The sequence below is a fragment of the Phascolarctos cinereus genome, unplaced genomic scaffold (genome assembly GCF_003287225.1).
Source record: "Phascolarctos cinereus isolate Bilbo 61053 unplaced genomic scaffold, phaCin_HiC Scaffold_726;HRSCAF=1367, whole genome shotgun sequence".
Lineage (NCBI taxonomy): Eukaryota > Metazoa > Chordata > Mammalia > Diprotodontia > Phascolarctidae > Phascolarctos > Phascolarctos cinereus.
In genome coordinates this window covers 411,979,663-411,998,557 of record NW_027556098.1, presented here as the reverse complement: position 1 = coordinate 411,998,557, position 18,895 = coordinate 411,979,663, and the positions used below count along the sequence as shown (strand labels likewise).

The 18,895-nt window shown below is 51.0% G+C and overlaps 2 protein-coding genes across 5 annotated transcripts; one reads left to right on the top strand and one right to left on the bottom strand.

Annotated features, from left to right (window-relative positions):
- Window positions 1–223: 223 nt before the first annotated feature.
- On the top strand, window positions 224–3,329 carry POLR1G (RNA polymerase I subunit G). Its single transcript, XM_020980123.2, has 4 exons — window positions 224–315; window positions 462–606; window positions 1,458–2,046; window positions 2,554–3,329. Exons 1-4 carry the CDS (start codon window positions 306–308, stop codon window positions 3,037–3,039), a joined length of 1,230 nt encoding a protein of 409 aa, XP_020835782.1. The 5' UTR covers window positions 224–305; the 3' UTR covers window positions 3,040–3,329.
- On the bottom strand, window positions 3,169–11,260 carry ERCC1 (ERCC excision repair 1, endonuclease non-catalytic subunit). Of its 4 annotated transcripts, none has more exons than XM_020980119.2 (11): window positions 11,122–11,259; window positions 9,913–10,008; window positions 8,511–8,605; window positions 7,060–7,314; window positions 6,878–6,981; window positions 5,852–5,951; window positions 4,203–4,279; window positions 4,011–4,110; window positions 3,836–3,907; window positions 3,557–3,625; window positions 3,169–3,276 (listed from the first exon to the last, which is right to left on the bottom strand). In XM_020980119.2, exons 3-11 carry the CDS (start codon window positions 8,589–8,591, stop codon window positions 3,226–3,228), a joined length of 909 nt encoding a protein of 302 aa, XP_020835778.1. In that variant the 5' UTR covers window positions 8,592–8,605; window positions 9,913–10,008; window positions 11,122–11,259; the 3' UTR covers window positions 3,169–3,225. The 4 variants fall into 4 exon arrangements, with proteins under 4 accessions (XP_020835778.1, XP_020835779.1, XP_020835781.1 ...); XM_020980120.2 differs by lacking the exon at window positions 11,122–11,259 and adding an exon at window positions 11,020–11,108; XM_020980122.2 differs by lacking the exon at window positions 9,913–10,008 and having other exon boundaries at window positions 11,122–11,260.
- Window positions 11,261–18,895: the final 7,635 nt, after the last annotated feature.

Here is an 18,895-nt window from a genome sequence, read left to right as displayed (position 1 = left end):
TCTGGCCCCGACTCCGCCCCCCCTCGCCTGCCCCTTTAAATGCCCGGAGCTTCCAGACTGAGCACCTCCCAGCCGGCTCCCGCTGTGCCGGGATGGCCCAGGAGCGTCCGAGACAGAGGGGAGGACGCCGATGGAGCGGAGACCGGGACGCCAGAAATGTACCTTTCCTTCTGTCATACACCCCTCGCTTCCGGCGCAAATGGGCTCGCCTAGCCCCCGGCAGCCACGCCCTCGGCCCCACGTGGGCTCGCCGCGCGTTCCTGGATCCGGCCTGAACTTAGCGGAGTGGTCTGAGCTGCGGGACCATGGCTCAAGGTGAGCAGGGCGGGGCCGAGGGGGTGGGAGGAAGCCTTTGGTGGGGGGAGCACTACGTGGGGAGAGCAGTACGTGGGGAGAGGGGGGAGGCGGGGACCAAGAGCGCCCTGCTTATCCCCCGTCTGCCCCCACCCGCCTGCCGCCAGCGGTCCGGAGCCCGCTCTGCCCAGACGACTTCTGTCCGGCTACGCTGCCCGCCGAGCCGCCCTCGAGCCTCGCCCTGGACGCCCTGCGGAAGCCTGGCACCGAGCTATGGCTCATCCGGACCCCCGCGGACTTCAGGCCGGCCAGGTGAGAGGGGCCGCGGCCCGCCACGTGCCGCGCGCGCGCACACGCACACACACACGCACACACACACACACACACACACACACACACGCGTGCACACGCAACTTCGGGCGGAGGTTAGGACGCCTGCCGGGCCAGGCTCCGAGGTCTGTTCCGGTGGAGGAACCCGGTGGTGTTGAAGGTTCTGAGCACCCCCCTGCCCCGGGCCGGTGCTCAGTCGTTTCACTAGTGTTCGACTCTGCGTAGCTCAGGTCGTACCGACTCCAGTCCCGGAGCTCTACTCCCTGAGCCCCTAGCTACCCTTCTGTAACCTAAGATCTCTCGAATTCATTCATTCAGTAAACATTTATTAAGCACCTACTAGGTGCCGGGTATGCACCTAAGTGGCGCCTTAGTGCATAGAGTGCCCAGTCTGGAGTCAGACTCTTCCTCCAGAGTACAGATTCCAGCCTCAGCCACTTCCTAGCTGGGTGACCTTGGGCAAGTCACCTCACCCAGTTTGCCTCAGTTTCCCCATCTGCAAATGAGCTGGAGAAGGAGATGGCAGAACACTCCAGTATCTTTGCCAAGAAAACCCCAAGTGGGGTCACAGAGAGTCAGACAGGACTGAAATGACTGACCAGCACCACTTAGTGTGCCAGGCACAGTGCCAAGTGCTGGGATACAAAAAGGCAAAAGACAGGTCCTGCCTTCAAGGAGCTTACCATCCAGTGCTCACCTGGTTCTCAGAAGTGAGGATTCCAGAATTCTACCGTGTTCACCCCAGACTCTCTTAGTTACTGGGGTTCTTGCTGTAGTCCCACCTGTCTCGCACCCCTCAGGTCTCCCCCCATACAATCTTCCTCTCTCCGCAGCCTCAATGGATGCAAGGTGCCTCTTGTTGGCTTCCAGACCCTGAAGAGCCATCGGAATGAGACTGGCATCCGCCAGCGCTACCACGTCCTGAGCAACACCAGCAGAAGCAGCCCGGAGACCCTGCTGGCACCCTCATCTTCAGCAGACGGCCAGCTGGCCCCAGCCCCAGCTCTGCAGGGTGCCCTGAGCATCATAGAAGTGCCCCGAAGCAAGTCCTCCGGGCGGTCCCTCCATGCCATCCCCACCAGCCCACCCCCACAGATCCCACCTGGCCTACGGCCCCGATTCCAGGCCTTTGGGGGCTGGCAGCCTGTGCTGGGGCCCCCGGCTCAGACAGTGGCAGGGGAGGCAGGGGAAGTGAAGTCTTCCCGGAAGAGGAAGAAGCCCGAAGTGGTGTCTCTGAATCCCAGTCCACAGGAGATTCTGAATGGAGTGGGAGAGCTGAACTCTGCTCCAGGGCAGGGGATGCCGGAGCCTGTAGAGCAAGTGCCAGTCAAAACAGAGGAAGAAGCAACAGCCCCATCACCTGGCAAGAAGAAGAAGAAAAAGAGCGAGCTGGCAGGAGAGGTGCCAGAGCCAGCAGGAGAGGTGCCGGAGCCAGAGGGCGGGGCGATGGAGCTGCAACAGGAGGCTGTTCTTTCACCCACTAAGGCAAAGAAGAGCAAGAAGAGACGTGAGCCAGCAGGAGAGGTGCCGGAGCCAGAGGGCGGGGCGATGGAGCTGCAACAGGAGGCTGTTCTTTCACCCACTAAGGCAAAGAAGCAAGAAGAGATGTGAGCCGGCAGGAGAGGTGCCGGAGCCAGAGGGCGGGCGATGGAGCTGCAACAGGAGGCTGTTCTTTCACCCACTAAGGCAAAGAAGAGCAAGAAGAGACGTGAGCCGGCAGGAGAGGTGCCGGAGCCAGAGGGCGGGGCGATGGAGCTGCAACAGGAGGCTGTTCTTTCACCCACTAAGGCAAAGAAGAGCAAGAAGAGACGTGAGCCAGCAGGAGAGGTGCCGGAGCCAGAGGGCGGGGCGATGGAGCTGCAACAGGAGGCTGTTCTTTCACCCACTAAGGCAAAGAAGAGCAAGAAGAGACATAAGCCGGCAGGAGAGGTGCCGGAGCCAGACGGTGGGGCGATGGAGCTGCAACAGGAGGCTGTTCTTTCACCCACTAAGGCAAAGAAGAGCAAGAAGAGACGTGAGCTGGAAGGAGAGGTGCCGGAGCCAGGGGAGAGGCGATCAGAGTCTGAGGTCCAAATTAACCTTCAAGAGGAGAAAGCCCTGTCCTCGAGCAGGAAGAAACAGGAGGCAGGAGAAGAGATGCTGGTGCCTGAGCGGGCTGTTGGACTGGAGAAAAAGCAGGCAGAGATAAGCGAGTCCCTCGGGGAGGCCAAGCCTCCGCACAGCAAGAAGAAGAAGAAGGAGAAGAAGAGGAAGCCAGAGGAAGGGGACGGGGCAGCCCCAGAGCCCCCCAAGGAGATGGAGTCCCTGGCAGGGGTCCCTGAGTCAGGCACCCCAAGCCTTGGCCAGGGGGTGGAGGAGAAGAAGAGAAAGAAGAAGAGGCGGCATCTGGGGGAGGGAGGGCCAGCGGAAGCCTAAGGGATGAACCAGCCCCATCAGCGCCCTGTCTGGGGGCCAGTGGGGAAGAGACCCCACGGAGCCACAGTGGTGGCCCTTGACCTTGGAGAGGCTCGCATTGTGCCCTGGCATGGATGGAGACAGGCCAGCTGGTGTGCATGCTTTATTGGCATCCATCCGGGACCCTCCCTGCCCAGCCTTGGGTTTTCAGGGCACCTTCAGGAAGGGCTGGTGTAGGACTTCAAAGAGCCTTCGGGCCTACAGAAGAAGCAGACAGTTGGCCTCGGCCATTAAAAGGAGATCTTGGCCCATCTGGGGTGCAGCTGTTTGTCTTCATTCCCATCTCCTGCCAGGCTCTTCCCAGATTGCAGGTGGGGTGGGCTGGGGTGGGGAGCCCCTATCTGGGAGTCCTGGATCCAGACGTGGTTCCACCACTAATCCCCTCCACCCCCCCCGGAAATTGAGGGGACTGGACTAGAAAGGGGGCTCTGGGCATCTCAGGGTCTCAGAATCTCCAGCGTCATCCCTCCCCTATCACCTTCTGAGGCCCAAAGCCAGGGCAGAGGGACAGGTCGTCCTGAGAGGCGGCTGTGAGCTGCTCCAGAGACTGCAAGGGGAGGGGGGGCACATGAAAAGGGGCACGTGAGGTAACCAAAAAGTGAGGCCATGACAGCCATGCTGGGTGACCGACCCCCCTCCCCCAGGTGTGTGGCTGGGGGATCCTGAGAGGCAGAGAAGGGAGAATGCTGGCCTCCCAAGAATGGAGGGACACGGGAGGACCAGAGCCCAGGACTGGGGCATCCGGCAGGAGCCTCACCCCAAAGGTGGCCAGCAGTGTCTGGCTGTCTGTCTTGTTCACTGACTTCACTGTGGTCAGGCACTCGGTGACCTAGGAGGGGAAGAGCTCCATTAGCTGGGAGATGAGCTCCCTGTATACAGGTGTGGTGGCTGCAGGCCAGGGCAGTGGGGGGAGGGAAAGAGAAACCTCTCACCCTTGACACAAAGTCCTGCTCCAACTTTTCCTTCAGCAAGTCGGCAGGCTTCTGCTCATAGGACTTGTAGGTCTCCAGGTACCGCCCGGCTTCTTCTGGGCTGGGGGAGGGCAGAGGGAAAGGAGTGAGGCGGGCCTTTACCTTCCCCCTGCCCCCCCATCACTCCCCTACTGCTTTTCCCCCAAACCTCACCTCCAGGCTAGAATCAGTGTGCAGTCAGCCAGGATGCACATCTTAGCCAGATCCTTCAGGGCACGCTGAGGGTCCTTCTGTTTGAACCCACATTAGAGAGAGAGGGTTAGAGCTGTGGACCACCAAAGAGTAGAGGACTTCAAATGGAGAATGTCAAAGGAGAAGAGGGGATGTCAGAGCTGGGAGGGGTCTTAGAACAGGAAATGTCAGGGCTGGGAGGGGACCTAGCCCAGGGAATGTCAGGGCTGGGAGGGGACCCAGAACAGGGAATGTCAGGGCTGGGATGGCCCTTAGAAGAGGAAATGTCAGGACTTGAAGTGACTTTAGAACATGGAGAGACAGATCATACATAAATTTATAAAGAAAAAGAAATTACCTTTCAGGTATTTGGCTAAAGGAATAATTCGTGACCAAAGGAAAAAAAGGGTCACAGAAGATAAAAGTGGACAGTTTTTATTACGTAAAACTAAAAAAAGTTTTGCACAAATAAAACCAAGGCAGCTAAAATTAACAGATTAACAGGGAAGTAGAGAACTGGGCAGGGGGACAACTCCAATCTTTGCAGCAAGTTTCTCCAATAAAGGTCTTATTTCCAAGCTATGATAGGAACTGATTCAAATTTAGAAGAAGAAAAACCACCTACTTGGCAAATGGTCAAAAGATATGCACGAGTAGTAGTTAGGGAAGAAATTGAACTGGGGGGGGAGGGGGATGGTCCAAAAGGCTAACATCAAGAAATTCAAAGTAAAGCAGCTCTGTGGTTCCACCTCAGACTGTACAGATTGCCAAAGTTAATGGAAGAAGGACACCAGCAAATGCCAGAAGGGCTGGTAAATAAGTTGGTGGAGCTGTGAGCTGATAAGGCCATTGTTGATTAGAACCTGGCCCTGAAAGTGATTAAGTTGTGCATACATACCCTTTGCCCAGTGATGGTACTGTGAGGTCTATGCCCTAAAGAGATCAAAGTAAGAGGGAAAGGATTCATAGATATAAAAGCATAGCAGCTCTTTCTGAGGGGGCAAAGAACTGGAGCTTGAAGGGGTCCCCATCAGTTGGGGAATGGTTGAACAGACTGGAATCTGATCGCATTGTAAGAAATGGAGAGAGATGGTTTCAGAGAAACCCAGGGGAGAGTTGTAGGAGCTGATACAGAGTGAATTAAACAGAACCAGGAGAACAATGAATAACAGAACGAATGACAAAGTACCGCAAAGACTATTCTACTTTTGAACACTAGGGAACTCTGGTCAATTCAATGGTCCACCATGATTTCAGAAGTGATGGATTCAGGGTGCAGAATGAGACAAATACTTTTTGGATATAGCCAATGGGGAATGTTTTTTTTCTTGACTGTGCATCTTTATTTTTTGATGGGGTGGCAAGTGGAAGAAAATAGAACTGTTAATTGAAAACAGATTTAAATATATATATATATATATATATCATCAGAGCTGGGCCAGCAGAACATGGAATGTCATATCTAGAAGGGACTTTAGAACAGGAAATGTTCCCCATGGGAAGGGGCTTAGAACAGAGACCATCAGAGCTGGAAGGGCCCTGTCCCGCAGAAGCTATCCAGTCTATTTGGCACAAGGGGAAACTGAGGCCCTGGGGAGGTGCTGGGCAGGGCTCCGCTCCTGGCCTCTTACCACATCTACTTGTAGCAGGAGAACTCGAAGTGCGTAGTTCTTCCCCAGCCCTTGCAGACGCTCATGGATGTAATTGGGGTGCAGGTTGTGGTAGCGAAGGCTGAGAGAGAGAACCACGGAAAGTCAGTTCATCCAGTTCCTAACTCCAGGCCCGGTGCCCCTTAGCTGCCCTTGATCCCAGATCCTAAGTCTCCAACCCCATCATTCCACACCATGCCAACCCCCATGATACAATGGATGTCACCTAACACTTCAAGGGTAAGTAATTTCTAAGATGCATCCATCCCCCAGTATGGATCTCAACCCCTCTGTGATGTAGTAAACAGATTCCTGTGACCAAAACACGGGATGGGTTGCCTTGCAGTCAACCAGGTCATGACCCAGTCCAAAGCTAATTAGTTTGGTCCTGGAATGATGATCACACAGTCCATCCCTGGGCCAGTACTACAGGCCTCTCCAGCTGGGCAGGAGCTGTCAGAGCTCTTTGGGCTCTGCTGACCCAGCCTTTGGGACCCTAAGGTCACTGCCTTACTTCATATGAGGCATGGAGGAAGTCACCTACCAAGGGTGGGCTGGAGCCCAAGGACCCTCACTCTTTTAGGTGTGTGTGGGTGGTGGGGCAGGGAAGTCTGCAGGGAGAACTTGGCACCTGGCTCAGCCCTTGAAGGAAGGGGCTATCAACAGGTGGAGAGATTAATCAATCTTTGAGCGTTTATTACGCCCCTACTACAAGTCAGGCACTAAGCTAGGTGATGAGAACACCAAGAAATGGAAAACAATCCCTTGCTGTCTAGGAGGAGAGATGAGGGCTCCTCCCTAAGTTCTCTACCCCACCCTTTTTCCTGATTCCCTGGGATCCCCACACCCCAGCTAGCAGGGCTCTGACTTTCCATTCCCTTATCCCATCTCAAATCCCATATCTCCAGGTGATTTTTTTTCCTGGAGTTAGAGTTCATCCAGGGAGGCCTCTGAGAGGAGAGGAGGGCCAAAAGTTGGTGGCAGGAGACACCTGGGTTGGGGGCTTACCTGAGGAAGAGGGCACAGGTACTCTGACCCATAACATAGTCGGGGACAATTTCTCCAAATTCCCAAGGCACATTCCTTATAAACTTCAGGACAGGATTCCCCCTCTAGGAAGAAGCAGGAGGTGAAAAGAGAACTTTGGTTTCCCCCATTCCCTCTGCGTTCTGGGATTATCCCCACCTCACCTGTCGGGGGCTCACAGTGATGGTGCTGCTCTTGGTCTGAGGTTTGGGGCCCTGAGGGCCCTGGTTGTCGATCTCTCCTGCAGGGGGTCCCAGGCTGGGAGCAGCTTCGGGCCCAGTCCCCCGGGGAGCAGCTTCTGCCCGGACTGCTCTAGGACAGAGCCTGGTTGTTGCGTACTTAGCATAGGTTGGAGCTGCCTCGTGGACAGAGGTGGAAGGTGAAGGAAAGCTCTGGCTGGATTTGAATAAGGACTTTACCTGAGGATAGGGGAAGGAGGAAGGCATGAAGACTTCTGTTTCTCCTTTGGAGATACATCTGAGAGTACTGACTGATGCAGATGAAAGTGAGGCCAGCCTCCTTTTACAGAAGAGGAAACTGAGGCCCGACCTAATTGACTAAACACCGATTATGTACCCAGGATGTACAAAGAACCACACGTTGTTGTTCCCATTAGAATGTAAGCTCACGGGGTGGGGGGGGGCCGCTAGGTGGCGCAGTGGATGGAGCACCAGGCCTGACTTCAGATACGGCCTCAGACACGTAACACTAGCTCTGTGACCCTGGGCAAGTCATTTAACCCCATTGCCTAGACAAAAAAAATGTAAGCTCGCTGAGAACAAGCTGACTTTGTATCCCTGGCACTTATCATAGTGAGGGCTTAATAAATGTTTGTTGACTGGCTGATTGACTATAAAGCTGATATTAAAACCCAGGTCCTGAGAGTTCATGGTGTCAGAGGAAGAGGAGAGGCTCACCCTGGAATCCACCTTCTGCACCCCATAAGCCCCCTCCACAGCCTCCCTGAAAAGCCTCTGCTCAAATACCACCAGTGATGGGGGAGCTCACTTATGTGAGGCAGCTGTTTGGAAAGGTTTTCCCTTACACAGTCCAGACATGTCTGTGTAGCCCCCTCCCTGCCCCATGCCCCCAATTCTGTCCTCTTGGTCCAAGCCAGAATGAGCCATGTGACAGCCCTCTGGTGCAGGGATCTCCTGTACCTCTTCTGCATCACAAACATCCCTCATTTGACAGAGGGAGAAATTAAGGCACAGAGAGGGGAAGGGCCTGGCCCAGGGCCCACAAGGAGCATTCCAAGCATTCCCTGATAATATCCCTGGGGCTGGCCAGGGAACCCAGCACCATGACATCCCTGGCTTACTAGCTGTGTTGACTCTGGGCAAGTCACTTCATCCTGTTTGCCTCAGTTTCCTCCTCTATAAAATGAGCTGTGGAAGGAAATGGCACATCACTCTAGTACCTCTGCCAAAATAAACCCAAATGGGGTCACAGAGAGTCAGACACACAGAGCTGGGGCTGGGATCCCACTTTCCAGACTCCCAGACTCTGCAGCTGCTCCCACATGCCAGACCCCCAGTGCCTCAGTGGCGTCATTCAGGAGGAGCCCAAGGGCCAGGCTTGGTTCTCCCTTTCTTCTTCCCCCTCCCCCAGCTACCTCCAGAGGCGGAGCCTCCTCCAGGGGGATGGTGAACTTCTTTCTCTTAGGGGGCTGGGTGGCCTCCTTCTTGCTGGCCATCTCTGGTTCCTGGCCTGGAGCAGACAGAGGATGGTAGCTAGCATTCCAAGCATTCCCTGATAATATCCCTGGGGCTAGCCAGAGAACCTAGCACCACGGCATCCCTGGCACCTCTCAGCATTCCACATTCCCAGTTCTCAGATGTTCCCCACACCTCCTAGAGCTCCAGGCACCCAGCACCCCAATGTCCCTGGTGCCCCACAATGTTCCACATTCCCAGCACCCCAATGTCCCTACCACCACCCCAGTCAGCCAATAAACATTAAGTACCTACTATGTGTCAGTCACTGTGCTAAGCACTTGGGATAAAAGAGAGGCAAAAAGCCCTCCCCCTGAGGAGCTCCCAGTCTATTGGGGGAGAGGACATGAAACTTACTCTATACAGACAAGCTTTAGAGGGACAAATAGGAATAATCCCAGACAGAAGGCACTAGACTACAGAGGGCTCAGGAAAGGCTTCCTGTAGGAAGGGGGATTTTAAGTGGGAATGGAAGGAAACAGGAGGCAGAGATGAGGAGGGAGAAAAGTCCTGGGGTGGGGGAGGGCCAGTGAAAATGCCTGGAATCAGGAGATGGAGGATCTGGTTTGAGGAACATAAGGCAGCTGCTGTCACTGATCAAAGAGTGCTGGGGGGGGGGAGTGCAAGGTGTAAGAAGATTGGAAAAGTAGGGGTGGAAGGGCTTTGAACGCCCCACAGAACTTCCTACTTGATTGTGCAGGTGATAAGGAGCCACTGAGTGAAGGGGGTGGGTGTGGAGGCAGGGTCCTATCTGCACTTCAGGAAAATCACGTTGGTGGCTGAATGGAGGATGGACTGGAGGCAGGCAAAGCCCTCCCCCACCAGCAGCTACTGCAGTGATCCAGGGGTGAGGCAATGAGGGCCTGGACCAGGGTGGGAGCCGTGTCAGAGGAGAGGAGGGGGTTTAGGAGAGAGATGTTATTCCAGTGAAATTGACAAGCCTTAGTGACAGATTAGATGTGAGGTGTGGGGGGGTGAGACTGAAGGACTGGGAAGATGGTGGTGCCCTCTACTGTAAGAGGGAAGTCAGGAAGAGGGGGAGGATCTGGGGGAGAAAGATACCGAGGTCAGTTTCAGACCAGTCTAGTGTAAGATGTCTACAGGACCTCCACTTCAAGATATCTGGTAGTTGGAGATGAGATGCTGGAGTCAGCAGAGAAGTTAGGATTGGGTAAGGAGATCTGAGAGTCATCAGTATAGAGATGACAATTGAATCCATAAGAACTGATGAAATCACCAACTGAAATAATGCAGAGGGAGAAGAAAAGAGGACCCTGGACATAGCCCTGGGGAATGTGTTACCTGGATGGAAGTCTCTGTTGATTGATGAGACTGGAAGCCAGACCGCAGGGAGCGAAGGGAGAGGAAGCAGAAGCAGCCTTCTCCAGGCGCTTAGCTCTGAAGGGCAGAAGAGACATGGGATGATAGCTAGTGGGGAGGGATGGAACAAGTGACGGGTTTGTGAGGATGGGACATGTTTATAGGCAGTAGGGAAGGAGTCGATAGACAGGGAGAGACTGAAGATACGAGTGGGCATGACAGAGGGAGCAATCTGTTGGAGGAGACAGGATGGAATGGGATCATCTGTGCATGGAGAGGGATTTGACTGGGCAGGAAGGGCCACCTCTTTGTGCGAGATGGGGGTGGAGGAGGAGGGGGTGAGGAATCTGGATGATGTGAGATGAGAAGAGATCAGGGAGCTCCCAATAAGTGGCTTCATTTCCCCCCCCCCTGTAAAATATCGTCTCAGGGAGGGGAAGGAGGGAGGAAAGGATAGAATTTGGAACTCAAAACTTTTTAAAAATTGTTGAAAATTGTTTTAACATGTAATTGGGGGAAAATAAAAATATATTTTAAAATATATATGGCAGGGTTTTCAGCCGAGAAGTTGGGGGAGGGGAAGCCATGAGAAGTTTGAGGAGGGATGAAAAGGTGTAGAAGAAGCACTTCGGACAGTGGGACAGAGAGGTGATAAGGGAAGTACAGTAGGATTGCCAAGCAGTAGCGAGAGCCCAGTTGAGGTTAGGCAACATAAATAGCGGACCCAATCAGAGACACCTTCCTTTAGCAGCACGTTTGCAGGAGGGAAGGTAGGCCTGCCCCCATGTCCCTGCTGCCCCCCAATAATACCTTCTGGACTAGAGCATCCATCCCTACAATCCAAGCTTCCCACCCCTTCCACTGGCCCCCAGAGCCCTACAAGCCCCGCCCCTGATTGCCACGTGCCCCACCCCCTTGATCCTGTGCTTCACAAGCTCCGCCCCTCTCCTGGCCCCGCCCCTGACTCTACACGCTACACCGTGCCCTGCCCCTTTTCGTTGCCGTCGCCCCCCCACCCCGTGTTCCATAAGCCCCGTCCCCTCGCTTGGCCCCGCCCCCGACTTCAAATGCCTGCCCGCCCGTTGCTACCTCACGGCACCCCTGTGATTGATCAGCGGGACAGCCAATCCCTGACGCACGACGCCCTCCCCTAGCACCGGGTGTACTCCACTGCCACCACCTAGACTTTACCCTCTGATTCTAGCTCGGGCTCCGGGACAGCCGGGATCCTTTGGAATGCCTGCGGTGGATAAGAAGAGAGCCTAGCTTCGGCTAGAGAGGCCCTCGTCGGCCTCTGGCAGCGGCACTTCCGGCTTTTCTGCCCCTGCTAAAAAGACCATCGAGACGTGACACTCTGGCCCAGCGCTCTATGGCCCTGGAGGACTGGGGGGAGGGAGTGTCTCCAATGTTTCTGTCTCTTTCTTCTTGTGTTTCCTCTGCTTCTGACTCTCCCCATTGTTCCTGAGCTGGAGTTTTGGAGACCTGGGTTCTGAGTTCTCTGTGGGCAAGTGTCTTCCCATCTCTGGACCTCAGTTTTCTCATCTGTAAAATGGGCATCTCAGGTTCCTAAGTCCCTTCTTGCTCAGATCACCCTCTGTCTTCATCCTCCTTCCCATGAGCTCTTCTTTCTCCTTCTTCCGCCTCCTTTTCCCCTCCTTCCTCAATTGGGTTAATGTAATTACCTCACATCATTCACTTAAAAAACAAAGTTTCACTGTTCCTTGTTCTTCATTTTTAAGCCAGTGAGTGGATGGGGAGGGGTGAAGGCACCCAGGTATCCCCGACGCCCACTCCCAACCCAGGCTTTCCCCGCCATACAGAACCACAGAAGTTCAATAGCCATATAGTCTAGTCCAGTCGCCCCACCTAGATCTCCCATGCGGTTCCCTAGCCCTGGAAACCTGGGGTCAGTGACATCGGTATGGAGAGAAACCCAAAGAATGCCGTCCTTCTTCCTCCTTAGAAATATATTAAATGGTTACTTTTCGTGTAAGTGGGATACTTGATTTATTTAAGCCACTGGACAAGTGAGATAATAATTGTAAAAGCGCTGAGCACAATGCCTGGTACATTGTAACTACTACATAAATGTTAGCTATCATCATTATTATTATCATTATTAATTTCCAGGCTTGAGGAAAAGGTGGGGAGTGAGGAAGCTTCCTGGAGGAAATGGCTTTTCAGTGATGGGAAGGAGAAAGAAGAGCCTGCGATATAGAACAAAGAAAACTGATCTTGCTACCAAGACCTGGCTTTGAATCCCAGCTGTTAGTTATATTCTGTATGACCTTGGGCAAATCACGTTTCCCTTCTGGGTCTCAGTGTCCTCAACTGTAAAATAAGGGGATTAGACTAGATGGTCCTCAAGGGCTTTTCCCGAACTAAATCCTATGATCCACTTTCTCCTAATTCTTCATGTTCTTCATTTCTTAGGCTATGTCTTAGGGTATATGTGTATATGTAGATAGATAGATAGAAAGATGTAAGTATAGATGTGTGTGTGTGTGTGTATACACACACATATATACATATATGTGGGGGGGGGGAAGGAAGGTCTAAACCTGTGGTTTCATCAGTGCTGGAACTCCTGATGAGGAAACTGTACTAATGTAGTTCTGCAATTATTTTTGCAACTTACAGATTTAGAAAGTTTGCTGTGGGCCGCTAGGTGGCGCAGTGGATAGAGCTCCAGCCTTGGTGTCAGGAGGACCTGAGTTCAACTGTGACGTCAGATATTTGACACCAGCTGTGTGACCCTAGGCAAGTCGATTAATCCTACTGCCTCACCAAAAAAAAAAAAAAAAGCTTGCTGAGGGTACTAAGGTTAAGTTACTGGTGCAGTCACATAGCCAGTACCTGCCTGTCCCAGGTAGGACATGAACTCAGGGCTTCCTGACCTGGAGGCTGGCTTTCTATCCTGTTTCTTACATATACTCATATAATACAACTTCTTTGGACATTCCTCAGCCATTGGGCTATAGTTTCTAATTCTTTGGAATGGCATATAATATTAACTGATCATTTCCTGTAGTGGTAAACACCTAGGACCAAAGGTGATTGATGTCCATCACTCAGGGAATGGCTGAATACTGTGATCAGGTATGGGTCAATTATTTATTGTATTGTCAAGTATTTGGGGCAGCTGCGAGATGCAATGGATAGGATTCTGGTCCTGGGGTCAGGAAAACCTGACTTCAAATCCAGCCTCAGACACCTACTAGTTGTGTGACCCTGGGCAAATCACTTTACCCCTGTTTGGCTTTGTTTTCTCATCTGTAAAATGAACTGGAGAAGGAAATGGCAAACCCCTCCAGCATCTCTGCCAAGAAAGCCTCGAATGGGGTCACGGAGAGGCATGCATGACGGAACAACAACAACAGATATTTGTTTCCTATACACAAAGGAAATGCTGAGCACAAAACCACAAACATTCGTTTGATAAAAACCAAACTTGAACAGGTATGAGTATGAACAACCCTTCTCCAGCAGAAGATTCTTTGCCCCAACATTCTACTCTTCTAACACAAAGAACAAGAACATTTGTAACTCCCATCTCCTGCTATCTCCTCCTTCACGCCCATCCCGCCTAGAGGAGTGGCCCTTCCCCTGGCTGAAGCAAACCCCTCTCCACTCACAAGCAGTCCAGTTCCACCCCAGCTTCTCCAGAAGACTGCCCCCATCATCCCCACTCTCTCACTTACCTTCCCTCACGCTCTGTCTCCTAACTGCTACCTTGCTGCCCACAAACTTGCCCATGGCTTCCTCATCCTCAAAATACCTTCCCTTAATCTATCCCTCCCCCTAGCAATCATCCCCTATTTCTTCCCCCTTTTGTAGCTGAACTCCTGGAGAAGGCTGTCTACAATAGATGCCTCCATTTCTTCCCGTCTCACTCTTTTCTTAATTCTCTGCAATATGGCTTCCAACATCATCATTCAAAAGAAACCGTTTTCCCCCAGTTACCAATGATCTCTTAACTACCAGGTCTAATGGCCTTTTCTCCCTCATCTTCCTTCTGGACCTGTCTGCAGCCTCTGACACTGTGGATCACTCTCTTCCCCTTGACCTCATCTTTTTTTTTAGACTTTTTTTTTATTAATTTATTTAATTTATCAACAATCACTTCCATAAGCATTTGAGTTTTAAATTTTTCTCACTCTCCCTCCCTGCATCCCTCCCCAAGACAGTGCACAATCTGATGTAGGCTATACATATACATTCCTATTATACATATTTTCACATTAGTGATGTCACAAGGAAGAATTAGAACCAATAGGAGGAACCACAAGAAAGAGAAAACAGAACAAAACAGAAGGGAAAAAAATAGCAAATAGTATGCTTCAATCTGCATTCAAACTCCATAGTTCTTTCTTCTTTGTGGATAGCATTTTCCATCATGAGACCTTTGGAGAGGTCTTAGATCCTTGCATTGCTGAGAAGGGCTCAGTCTATCAATATTAGTCATCACACAATGTGGCTGTTACTGTGTACAACGTTCTCCTGGTTCTGCTTACTTCATCAGACCATACAAGTCTTTCCAGGCTTTTCTGAAGTCTGCCTGCTCATTTCTTACAGCACAATAGTATTTCATTACATACATATACCACAACTTGTTCAGCTATTCCCCACTTGATGGGCATCCCCTAAATTTCCAATTCTTTGCCACCACAAAAAGAGCTGCTACGAATATTTTTGTACATATGTTGACCTTCTCTTCTTCCTACATTTTGGGGACACCACTCTCTCTCTCCTGGTTCTCCTTCCACCTCTCTGAGTCTTTTGCCAGATCTTTATCCAGGCCACATCCACTGGGGAAACCCTGTGTGGGACCCCGTGCTCTTCACCCTCTGTATCACTTTACTTAGTGATCTTGTCAGCTCCCATAGATTCGATTATTGTCTCTATGCTGATTCTCAGATCTACTTATCCAGTCTTAACCTCTCTGCTGATCTCCTGGCTCTAGTTTCCAACTTGAAACAGATGTCCTATAGGCAATTTAAACTCAGCATGTCCAAAACTGAACTCAATATCTCACACACACACACACCCCGCCTTCCGGATCCTCATTTCTAAACTTCCTTATTACTGTCCAGGTACCACCATCCTTCTGGTCTCCCAGGCTGGCAGCCTAAACTCCTAACTATCTCTCACCCCTCATATCCAATCTGTTGCCAAAATCTTCTGATTTCACCTTTACAGCATCTCTCGAATATGCCCCCTTCTCTCCTCTGACCCTGCCCCCACCCTGGTGCATCCCTCATGCCCTTACACCTGGACTATTGCAATAGCCAGTGACAGGTCTGCCTGCTTCAAGGCTATCCCCCTCCAAACCATCCTGGACTTAGCTATCAAAGTGACTTTCTAGACACTGACCATTTCATCCCCCTGTGCAATAAACTCCATTGGTCCCTCCAGGATCAAATGGAAAATCCTCTTTAGCTTTTAAAGTCCTTCCCAACCTGGCTCCTTACTACATTTCCAATTCACACGCATTATTACTAGTTAATAATAACTGATGTTTATCTAGTGCTTTACAAACAACTGATTTTAGGGGTAGCTAGGTGGCCCAGTGGATAGAGCACAGGCCCTGAAGTGAGGAGGACCTGAGTTCAAATCTAGCCCCATACCAAAGACTAGACACTTACTAGCTGTGTGACCCTGGGCAAGTCATGTAACTCCAATTGCCTTAAGAAAAAGAAACGACTGATTTTATCCTCTTCTCCATCTTATGATTAAGGAAACTTGTGTAAGGTCACACACCTACTAAGTGCCTGAGGCTGGATTTAAATTCAGGTCTTCCTGATTCTAGAACTAATTCTCTCTTCTCTCTCTCTCTCTCTCTCTCTCTCTCTCTCTCTGTGTGTGTGTGTGTGTGTGTGTGTGTGTGTGTGTGTGTGTGTGTGTGTGTGTGTGTGTGTGTCTGTTGGGGTTAAGTGACTTGCCCAGGGTCACACAGCTGGAAAGAATCTGAGGCTGGATTGGAACACAGGTACTCCTAACTCCAGGGCCAGTGCTCTATCTATTGTGTGGTCTAGCTGCCCCCAGAACCATTTCTCTATACATTATTTTGAATATAGCTTGCCATCAATCTGCTATTTTGTGGGTCCCCTCCCTTTCCCCCTCCCAAAGAATCATTCAGTATAACAAAAAAAAAAATTGTTCTTTTCTCTTCTCTTTACTTCCTTTCTCTTCTCCTTTATTTTCACTGGGTCTCCCTATTGCCAAGCCTGGAGGTGAAGGGGCGCATCCCAGAGCTTTTCCCCCTCGGGTCAGTACCAGAGGCTTGATCAGCTCTGAGTCTGATCTGGGCTAGTTCTCTCTTAGGCCACGTGCTGAGTCCTGCCTGCCTTCGCCCCCTGCTGGTGGCTCACGGTATTGAAGCCAGACTTCTCATGGACATGAAATTGACAGCCCACTTTAGCCCAGAGGTCCCTTCGTCTTCCCTTCCTCCGTGGCAAGGACTACTGGCATGTGCTGCCCATGCCCCAGGTACAAAGAATTATTTTTACAGAAAGTAAGAAAAAAGTTGGAGACAAAGCAACTAGTAAAGCCAGTCAATACATAAAATGGAATCCAAAAATACGTACAGTCTTCTGCACCTACGGACCCCCCACCTCTGCAAAGCAGTGGGGGGAGGGGTGCAAGGAAATGCAACATTCAGTTTTGAGTGCTTTGTGGTGGTGCTTTGGTCTTCCCGTTTACGTGACTGTAGTTATTGGGTGGAAGTAGCTAGGTGGCTCAGTGGATAGAGTTCAAATCCAGCCTCAGACACTTACTAGCTGTGTGACCCTGGGGAAGTCACTTCACCCTGTTTGCCTCACTTTCTTCATCTGTAAAATGAACTGGAGAAGGAAATGGCAAACCCCTCCAGTATCTCTGCCTAGAAAACCCCATGGTCAGTACTGACAGGCTTGGTCCACGGGGTATGGAAGAGTCGGACGTGACTGAACAATAAGAAGTCTTGGTCATCCTGTTTTCCTTGATCTATTGACCTCACATAAGTCTTTCCAAGCTTTGTCATTTCCTAACGCCCAGTAATGTTCCATTACATTCAGCTACCACAATTTATTTGACCATCCCCCTAATCTATGGAAAACCTTTAATTTTTCCAAGGTTCCCTGGGTGGTCCTGGCCAGCTGGTGGGCACTGCTGTCTTCTCCAGGTCAGGGTTTACCCCTTGCTGAAATACCATGTGACCCACATACTTGACAGAGTATCTGGAAAACGGGTTCTTTTTCAACTAACCTGCTTCTAGCCCAGCTATCTACCTCTACCAATCTTGATTTTTTATCTGTGCCTCTCACTTCCCCTCCAAACCCACTAAACAATAAACAATAAAATAAAAATAAAGTCTTTGTGTCAAACGCACACATTCCAGTAAAACTAACCCCTGCGTCAGCGACATCCAGAACTGTAGGTCTCATTCTGGGTTTTAAGTCTGTCCCCTGTCTGGCAGGCAGGGCATGGCAGAACAAGGGGGTGGGGTGGGGGCGGTGCTTCATCTTCAGTCCTCTGCACTCACCATTTATCATCTTATCAATCAGCCTCAGAAGTCTTTCAAAGCTGGTTTTTCTCTACATTGTCACGCTATAAATTGTTCTTTTTCTGTTCACATCCCTCAGCATCACCTCGAAGAGTTCTCCACGTGCTCTGAAACTGCCTCCATCATTTTTCATGGAACAAAAATATCCCATTACAAATACATACCATTGTTTTCTACACCGGAGTTCTGTGCATGACCAGATCACTCAAGATGGAGGCACCTATGTGAGAAACAGCAGAGATCTGCTTCTGGGAGATGACATTCCATGTGTCCCTACCACATGGGCAGAAACAGCCTCTTCCCATTGACTGGGTGTGAGTGTCAGAGGTATCCCTGAAATGTTGTAGGGCATGTGATCATGCTGGTAAAATCCAGCCGAGCAGAAGAAATCCATTATTTCTTTGTCTTCCTCTGCTTCCATTGAAAACCATGGGTTGCCTAGAAAACAGCTGAGAGCATGTTTATGGCATGGCACTGATCCCCTTAGTTTTCTTGTTCAAAGTCTTATAGTCTGTCCGTAACCTGATTACCCAAGTCTTCTTCTGTACCACCACTATAAGCATTGCAAATGGACTTCTGGACTAGGTGGTACCATTGGCTAAACCTTTCAGATGTTTTCTGGACTTCTACAACAAGTAGAGGAGTCTTCTGGGACTTCTAAAAAGGCCAGGAGTCAGTGAGGTAGATTTGGGAGGGGGCTGCTCCTTGGGCACTTCCTATACTCACAAGAATAGTAGACCTATCCTCCCTGTGACCTTCTCTCTCATCCGGTCCTTCCATTCTCCAAGCATTGCAGAGTTACCACAGTCAAGGTCGTCTGGTTCCCCTTCTGAGTTCTGAAGGAACTAAGGCTCCTGTGATGGTCTTTGCTGACCCCTGCTTTAAGATTCTCTGCAGGCTACAAGGATGGTTAGGATTGGTGAGGGATTAAAACCAAGCTCACTGCCTGCAGCATTCTGCAAACTTGCTGCAAAAACTGCAGAGACACTCTGCAAGTCTGGCATAGCAGATCTAAAGTACCGACAGTCTCGATACCTTACTTGCAGGGTCCAGAGCCCATACCCTGGAAGGCAATCCTTTCAACTCCAGAACTCTTCTCCAGGGGCCCTGTTGCCCTGATTGGCGAATGCCTCACATGGCCCACTGCATCTAAGCCTACTCTGGGCATGCTTCACTTTCCTTCCCAGCCATCTTCTCACCAGATATCTTGCTACCCCAAATGAACTACCTGTCCCTGCCCTGCACAAAGAAGTTTAGGGACCATAATCAAAGTATGTTTCTGGAAAGAGGGTTCTGATCCACTCCCCTCTAGCTTCACTCACCATCCCTGTAACTTTTCAGTCTAAAATGGTCCTCTCTGCTCATCACTCTCTGATTTGTATGGTCCATATTGTCTGTGCCTATTAGAATATAAGTTCCTTG

Bases quoted from the DNA above. Each gene is read 5' to 3' on its own strand.
- ERCC1 (XM_020980122.2), bottom strand. From the start codon at position 8,591: ATGGCCAGCAAGAAGGAGGCCACCCAGCCCCCTAAGAGAAAGAAGTTC. The intron at 4,280-5,851 runs GTAAGAGGCCAG...GGGTTCAAACAG, and splicing joins TCCTGCTACAAGTAGATGTG to AAGGACCCTCAGCGTGCCCT. The intron at 3,908-4,010 runs GTGAGAGGTTTC...TTCCCCTCCTAG, and splicing joins AGCAGGACTTTGTGTCAAGG to GTCACCGAGTGCCTGACCAC.
- POLR1G (XM_020980123.2), top strand. The intron at 607-1,457 runs GTGAGAGGGGCC...CTCTCTCCGCAG, and splicing joins GCGGACTTCAGGCCGGCCAG to CCTCAATGGATGCAAGGTGC. The intron at 2,047-2,553 runs GTGCCGGAGCCA...CCGGCAGGAGAG, and splicing joins TGCCAGAGCCAGCAGGAGAG to GTGCCGGAGCCAGACGGTGG.